Here is an 8,743-nt window from a genome sequence, read left to right as displayed (position 1 = left end):
TTCACCACGTTGACCAGGATGGTCTTGATCTCTTGACCTTGTGATCCACCCGCCTCGGCCTCCCAAAGTGCTGGGATTACAGGCTTGAGCCACCGCGCCCGGCCGTACTTATGATATTATTGCTTTTAATATCTGCATTTACTTGAACATTTACCTAAATGTTCAGTGTTAATATTACTGTTAGTTAATATTCAATATTGACTAGTCTCATTCTCCAGCTTCCCCTAAGGTATCTTCCACATTACTAGAAAGAGATAAACACTCATAACTACCCATTTAACGTCCCTGCCTATAGTCTATAATCTCCAGCCCCTTAAGACCCTGCCTTCCTCTGTAGTTTTCAGACTTCTCACACACACTTTTTCATCCACCTTATGCTCTGTGTTCTATTATGTAAATTTCTTGCACATGTCTCGTTTTTACCATGCTGCTCTGTCTAAATTTATAGTTCCCTTAGTTGCTAACACCACTTACTTTCTTTGCCTGGCTAACTACCACACATAAAGATTTTGCTAAGGCACTGCTTCTTCCAGGAAGCCTGCCCTACCCATTGCCACCCCAAGGACAAGTAAAGTATCTTTCCCTGGACTGTTATGATACCCTGCTGCCTATGTCTCTCTTGACTTTTATTATAACAAAATGTCAGCAAAGAGTGTGAACTCCCCAGGTAGTGTTAAGTCCTCTCTTGCTAATGATGTTCACAATAGGCCCGAAGGCCATATCTGGTTGTTGTCAAAACTCAAATTTCCTCAGATTATCATTGCTCATGAAGACACGGCAAAACCTCATCTCTACAAAAAATGCAAAAATTAGCCAGTTATGGTGCCATGTGCCTGTAGTCCCAGCTACTTAGGAGGCTGAAGTGGGAGGATCACTGAACCCAGGAAGTAGATATTGCGGTGAGCCAGGATTGTGCCAGTGCACTCGCGGGCGACAGGGCAAGACTCCGTCTCTAAATAAATAAATTAATAAAATTTTTCTTGAATATAAAATGAGTTTCTCTTTTATATTTTAAATTTTGTTTTGGACACATACAAAGCTTCAAGTAATATTTACATTTTGATGTTAAATTTTATAGGTATATGATGATGGAAAATATGTGTATGTAGTAACAGAACTTATGAAAGGAGGTGAATTGCTGGATAAAATTCTCAGACAAAAATTTTTCTCTGAACGAGAGGCCAGTGCTGTCCTGTTCACTATAACCAAAACCGTTGAATATCTTCACGCACAAGGGGTAAGTCGTTTTAACACTCTATACACACGCATACACACGCGTGCACACACACACATACACACACACTTTTTTTCTTTATGTTTGAGCTAAAATTACGAAGATAGAAGTTGCTTTATGCATGTAATGGAAAAAAGCTGCTATTAGCTGAATTATCCTACTGGTCTTCCTCTATGTAAACTTTTCTCATTGAGATCGAAGTATTCCTTTGATAGCCTAGCTTGTTTATGTTAAACTCCTGTGCTTCCAAGGAAAAGTAAGTGATCTCTTCCGACCTGGAAAACATAGCATTGTGTCTGCCAGGTCACTCTGTACTCATGAAAACCAGGCCCACTTCAGGTTAGAAGCAGAAACAAGGAATCCTGGTTTGTATTCATGTATAAAAGGAAATCCTTGAAACAATGAAGTCAAGTAGTCACATGCTTCTGGCTGATGGATATGCTCTTCATTCTTCTTGTACACAGATTTTTAGTAAACAGCAAAAAGAGAAATCATATTTCTAGGCTGGCACAATGGCTTATTCCTGTAATCCTAACACTTTGGGAGGCTGAGGCTGCCAGATCACTTGAGATCAAGGGTTTGAGAAAATCATATTTTTAAAAGAAGGCAGCCGGGCATAGTGGTTTACTGTAGTCCCAGTACTTCGGGAGGCCAAGGCAGATGGATCACAAGGTCAAGAGTTCAAGACCAGCCTGGCCAAGATGGTGAAACCCCGTCTCTACTAAAAATACAAAAATTAGCCAGGTACAGTGGCAGGTGCCTGTAATCCCAGCTACTCAGGAGGCTGAGGCAGGAGAATTGCTTGAACCTGGTGGGGCAGAGGTTGCAGTGAACTGACATTATGCCACTACACTCCAGCCTGGACAACAGAGAGACTCTGTCTCAAAAACAAAAAAGAAAATCATATTTTTAAAAGAAGGTGGCCAAACATAGTGGCTCATGCCTGTAATCCAGCACTTTGTGAGGCCGAGGCGGCAGATCACCTGAGGTCAGAAGTTCAAGACTAGCCTGGCCAACATGGCAAAACCCCGTCTCTACTAAAAATACAAAAATTAGCTGGGCACCATGGTGCACGCCTGTAATCCCAGCTACTCAGTACGCTGAGGCAGGAGAATTGCGTGAACCAGGGAGGCAGAGATTGCAGTAATCTGAGATCGCGCCGCTGCACTCCAGCCTGAGCGACAGAATGAGACTCTGTCTCAAAAAAAAAAAAAAAAAAAAAGAAATCTGGGAGGAAAGGAGAAAATGAGGGGAGGGAGAGAAGAAGGGAGAATAGCAGAGGAGTGAAGAGGAATAGAAACCAAGGGGAAAATAAACTTTTTTTTTTTAAGTTTTTAGTTGACAAATTATATATATTCATGGTATACAACATGATGTTTTGATACATGCATATGTAAAAGTTTACTTCATAAGGAGTTCAGTTTCAATACATTCTTCTTGTTTTGTCTTTGCGTCGAAAGCCAACAAGTAGAATGTATTAATTCTAGTGCTTCCTGACTTCTAACTTACGAAGATTTGCCTAGTATTATACCTTCAAATTAGTAGAACTCAGTATTCACTGAGGAACTTATGACCTTGCAGTCATCAAAGTCTTCTGTGTTCTTTTCCCAATGCCTCATCAGTAATTCATTATTAAAGTAGTGTGTGAAAGTGATGTCCTGGATGTGAGGAACTAAATATAATTGATTAGAACATAGGCTCAGAATTTGATGATGGAAGGCACACTTAAGTCTAAAAAGGAATGTCAGAGAAGCTTATGATAAAAGAAGTAGAGTAGTCCCCTGCTAATCTTCAATTTTTCTTTCTGTGTTTTCAGTTACCCACAGTCAACCATGGTCCAAAAATATTACAGTATTTTGAGAGACCACATTCACATAACTTTTATTACGGTATATTGTTACAATTGCACTACCTTATTAGTCATTGTTAGTCTCTTACTGTGCCTAATTTATAAATTAAATTATATTATAATTTAATTTATAAATTATATTAAATTATAGATATGTATATCTAGGAAAAAATATATAGTTTGGTATTATCTTCAATTTTAGGAATCCACTGGGGGTCTTGGAATATATACCCTACAGATAAGGGAGGGCTACTGTACTCAGGTAGATCATTAAAGGAGGAAAATAATACAGAACTCTAAAGAAAAGGTTACTTTCTGCATATTTAACATCTTATATAACAAATAACCAATACCAAAAATAAAGTCCAGATTTGTTTTGGTTTTTTCCTTTTTATTCCTCAATGCCCTCTCTGTTCCATTTAGTCTATCAGAATGTATTTGTTGTGTATGTACCTTGTACCTGCTATTCCTTCTAGTTAGAATGATTCTCACCCACTGATCTTAGGGCTCATTCATTCTGTTCTTCAGATACTGGATTAGATGTTACCTCATCTAGAGAACCTCCCTGATACCCTATTTAAAGTGACCTCCCTAGTTATGCCCCATCTCTCAACCTGTCTATTCTTTGCTTCCCCCAGAACAGTGTAAGCTCCTAGCACGGAAAGGCCAGGATCTTTTGGGTCTTGTTCACCACAGTAGCTGCAGCAGCTTTATATTACCCTGGTACATGATAGATACTCAGTATTAAATGAGTGATCAATCTGGAGGTACATTATTGCTGTTTGCATTTTTCCTTAACCCAGTTACTCAGTTGGACAAAGAGGAAGGAGGTAAATACTGTTCTTTCTTCGTCCTCCTCCTTGTCCCAGGTCTATGTTAGAGAGTTATGCTTTATATTATCAGCATTTTATAATGTTGGGCTAATGTAAAGGTCAGCGCTCATCATCTTGTTAAGTGCATTGCTTGACAATTTGTGAATAAAGAACTTTCAGTAATGGAAATATATTGTTAACATAACTCTTTAATTTGTATTTCAATTAGGTGGTTCATAGAGACTTGAAACCTAGCAACATTCTTTATGTGGATGAATCTGGTAATCCGGAATCTATTCGAATTTGTGATTTTGGCTTTGCAAAACAGCTGAGAGCAGAAAATGGTCTTCTCATGACTCCTTGTTATACTGCAAATTTTGTTGCACCAGAGGTAATTGTGAGAGAGTTTGCTTGCAGTGTTTTAGTATGTTTTGAAACTCATTCCCTATGTTTCATACAGAATTATTAATAATCATTTAACTGAAGACTTGCTGAACAAATAATTAGGATAAAATGCCAACTTTTCATTTCCCTGTTTAATGTTTCAGTGACATCTAACAGCCTACAGAAGAATCTCAATTTCCTAACAAGGTATTATAAAAGCCATTGAGGCTGGGCACAGTGGCTCATGCCTGTTATCCTAGCACTTTGAGAGGCTGAGGCAGGAGGACCCTTTGAGGCCAGGAGTTTGAGATCAGCCTGGACAACATAGTGAGACCCCATCTCTACAAAAAATTTAAAAATTAGCTGGGCATGGTGGCGTGCCTATAGTCTCAACTACCCAGGAGGCTGAGGTAGGAGGATCACTTGACCCCAGGAGTTTGAGGTTGCAGTGACCCAGGATCACACCACTGAACTCCAGCTTGGGTGACAAAGCAAGAAGTCCTCTCTTAAAAAACAAAAAAGCCCTTCAGTCTCTCTGGTATTCCCTACCCGAAGTTCTAGACACACTGAACTTCTGGCCTATCTCTGAGCCTGCTCTGGTTTCTTCCATATAGGTCCAATATAAGCAGGCGCCCTCTAGCCTTCTTTCTCTCCCCCTGTCAAGAATAAATTGCTTCCTTATTTTCACACCTATAACATTTAAGACATGATTTGGGGTTTTTGTTTGTTTGTTTGTTTAGGGACAAGGTCTCTCTCTCTGTTGCCTAGGCCAGAAGGCAGTGGTGCAATCATAGCTCACTGCAGCCTTGAACTCCTCAGTTCAAGCAGTCCTCCTGCCTCAGCCTCTCAGGTAGCTGGGTCAGGGGAACACCACTGTGCCTGGCTTCTTTTTAATTTTAATTTTTATTTTTTAATTTATTTATTATACTTTAAGTTCTGGGGTACATGTGCAAATCATGTAGGTTTCTTGCATAGGTATACACCTGCCATGGTGGTGGTTTGCTGCATCCATCGCCCCATCATCTACAGTAGGTATTTCTCCTAATGCTATTCCTCCCCAATCTCCCGATTCCCTACTATTCTTCCCCTAGCCCCCATTCCCCAGGCCCCGGTGTGTGATGTTCCCCTCCTTGTGTCCATGTGTTTTCATTGTTCAACACCCACTTTGCAGAAAGTTGAAACTAGATCCCTTCCTTACACCTTATGCAAAAATTAACTCTAGATGGATTAAAGATTTAAACATAAGACCTAACACCATAAAAACTCTAGAATAAAACCTAGGAAATACCATTTTATTTTTATTTTTAAAGGTGAGGTCTTGGCCAGATGCCATGGTTCATGCCTGTAATCCCAACACTTTGGGAGGCCAAGGTGGGTGGATCTCTTGAACTCAGGGGTTTGAGACCAACCTGGGCAACATGGTGAAACCCTGTCTCTACTAAAAATACAAAAATAAGCCAAGCATGGTGGCACATGCCTGTAATCCCAGCTGCTTGGGAGGCTGAGGCTTGAGAATCACTTGAATCTGGGTGGCAGAGGCTGCAGTGAGCCAAGACAATAATAATAAAAAGAATTCTTACCGTGTTGCCCAGGTTGGTCTCAAACTCCTGGCTTCAAGTGATCCTTCCACCTTGGCCTCCCAAAGTGCTGGATACCAGGTGTGAGCCACCATACCCTACCCAGACTTGATTTTATTATAATATTTACCAAATTGAGTTGTTAACTATTTTTATGTTTATTTCCCATCAAATTCTTTCTTTTTAAGGAAATCAGGGTTTTTTGTATTTGTCATAGTTCCCACCTGATAAAAGTTGGTGATTTTTGTACTAGGTTATGTGTTCTTGTGTGTGTGTGTGTGTGTGTGTGTGTGTGTGCTCTTAAAAGCATTTTTTTGTAAATATTTCTGTAGCCCCAAACAAAATATAAATTCATTAAAATAAGAAAGGTGTCTTTAGTTTGTTTTATATTCCTGTGTGTCTACAACACTCAATAAATATTAATTTGAATACCAAAATTAAATTTATATATCAATTATTAGTCATAGAATGTTCTAGAATAGGATTAATGTATTGCCTTATTTGGTAACCATGTTCTGTTGAAATTTTCCTTATAGGTGTTGATTTGGGAGATATAATTCAGTTCATAGCCTGTCCAAATATATATACAAAATGGTGGTATAGTAATACTGAGTTTTTACTTTTTCTAGGTTTTAAAACGACAAGGCTATGATGCTGCTTGTGATATATGGAGTCTTGGTGTCCTACTGTATACAATGCTTACCGGGTGAGTATATATATATACCATATGTTCTAAGCACCTAAGCATTTGTTCATCAATATTTTGCTTAAGTTATCTAGGTTTTTGTTTTGTTTGGGAGCATTTTTTGTTTGCTTGCTTTTTTCTTTAGAGACAAGGTCTCACTCTGTTGCCCTAGGACTACAGGGGTGTGCCATAACACCTGCCTGATTTATTTATTTTTTTGTAGAAACAGGGTCCTGCTGTGCTGCCTAGGCTGGTTTAAAACTCCTGGGCTCAAGCGATCCTCCAGCTTTGGCCTCCCAAAGTGCTGGGATTATAGGCATGAGCCACTGTGCCTGGCCTATGTAGGTTTTTTTTTTTTAATCCAGATGTCATATCTTTCCATGTTTTCTCATGTTATCTAATATATACAATTCTGTAACAAGTCCACATTTATGGCTACATCATTACTGATTTTTATAATGTACTATTTATTAATGTCTTGAGGTCCTAAATTGATTTTTTCCATACATTTTTGTATTCTTGTCATGTCAGAAACATACACTATTTCTTAATATTTTATTCTATAATGTGCCGTGTCTTAAAATATATTATTGTATATTAAGTCTGATTAGTATTTTATAACCTATACCTTGACCTGGTACTTTATGGAGCTTTATTTTATTGATTTTTTTCACTTTGGTAGATTTTAATAAAATATTACATTAACTGAATTAAAGTACTTTTGAGATTACCAACCAAATAAAAATTGTATTCATTTATATTTTAATTTTATTATAAATTAGTTACACTCCATTTGCAAATGGTCCTGATGATACACCAGAGGAAATATTGGCACGAATAGGTAGCGGGAAATTCTCACTCAGTGGTGGTTACTGGAATTCTGTTTCAGACACAGCAAAGGTAAGCATGGCTTCTTATTATAAGCTTTTGAGAAAATAATTTTTTATGATCCATAGTGAGAAAAAATACTACCAGTTAGAAACTTTTGTTTATAAGTTAGTATGTTAAAGTAATGTTACCAAATAATTTGAACTCAAAAATTGACCCATTATTTTGTTTCTTTCCCAACTGACTTTGGTTTGGCCTTATTATTTGTACTTCTAAAACTGTTTCTCAAGCCGAGCATGGTGGGAGGCCGAGGCGGGTGGATCACAAGGTCAAGAGATTGAGACCATCCTGGCCAACATGGTGAAACCCTGTCTCTAATAAGAATACAAAATTAGCTGGGCGTGGTGGCGCACACCTGTAATCCCAGCTACTTAGAAGGCTGAGGCAGGAGAATTGCCTGAACCCAGGAGGCAGAAGTTGCAGTGAGCCAAGATCGGGCCATTGCACTCCAGCCTGAGCAACAAGAGCAAAACTCCGTCTCAAAAAAAAAAAAAAATGTTTCTCACTGAAGAACATGATAAATTATAACAGTGATAGTTTTCATGATTTGTCTGTCTATTGTGTGCCTCTTCACATGCCACTTTACCAAAATTATGTCATGTAATCCTTATAACACCCTGTGAAATAGGTGGTAGTATCCCCATTTCACAGAAAGAAATCAGAGCCCAGAATGTTAGTTTGAACTTGTCCATGTTATATACCAGGTTAACTATGTGGGTGCTTCAAACGAAATATGACTCCACAGCCCTCATTCCCTAGAATAATTACACCATGTTCTATTTTTAATTTAGATTATGAAGAAAGGGGTTTCAGTTTTTTTCACAATAAACAGGTGTAGTTTTATAGTATCTGCATGAAATCATTTGAAGAGCCTTTCTCATTGGAAGATCTGCCATCCCCTAAATAGCACTGACTTGCTTTCAAACTCTGCTCTATTTTTACTTTTTTCATAGAGAATTCTTTAAAAGAAAAAAGAATTAAGTTTTTTACTTCAAAATAAGAAAAACAGAGTAGATAAAGAGGATACATATTGGTAAAAGTACATATTCATTTTTCTTAGGGGTAAAAGCTTGAGTTGAAGTGATTGTATAAGTAAATAAAACACATCAAAAATGTATATAGATTCTATTGGCATAGCACCTGAAGCCTCAGTTAACTAGTTTAATGTCTGTATAGATAATATTTTGTTTTATAACTGCATTTAAAATGAAATGATGGCCGGGCACGGTGGCTCAAGCCTGTAATCCCAGCACTTTGGGAGGCCGAGGCGGGTGGATCACGAGGTCAAGAGATCGAGACCATCCTGGTCAACTT

The 8,743-nt window shown here is 38.3% G+C and overlaps 1 protein-coding gene across 1 annotated transcript in view; it reads left to right on the top strand.

Annotated features, from left to right (window-relative positions):
* RPS6KA3 (ribosomal protein S6 kinase A3) overlaps positions 1 to 8,743 on the top strand; it is a 114,197-nt gene that overhangs the window by 96,336 nt on the left and 9,118 nt on the right. The window contains exons 17-20 of the mRNA XM_017540673.2: positions 1,079 to 1,237; positions 4,125 to 4,286; positions 6,486 to 6,562; positions 7,324 to 7,469. Coding sequence (XP_017396162.2) covers positions 1,079 to 1,237; positions 4,125 to 4,286; positions 6,486 to 6,562; positions 7,324 to 7,469 — 544 coding nt within the window. The remainder of the gene's footprint in view (positions 1 to 1,078; positions 1,238 to 4,124; positions 4,287 to 6,485; positions 6,563 to 7,323; positions 7,470 to 8,743) is intronic.

The sequence above is a fragment of the Cebus imitator genome, unplaced genomic scaffold (genome assembly GCF_001604975.1).
Source record: "Cebus imitator isolate Cc_AM_T3 unplaced genomic scaffold, Cebus_imitator-1.0 Scaffold128, whole genome shotgun sequence".
Taxonomy (NCBI): Eukaryota; Metazoa; Chordata; class Mammalia; order Primates; family Cebidae; genus Cebus; species Cebus imitator.
Note: the sequence above shows the minus strand (reverse complement) of the source record. Positions and strands in the feature narration are given on the sequence as shown.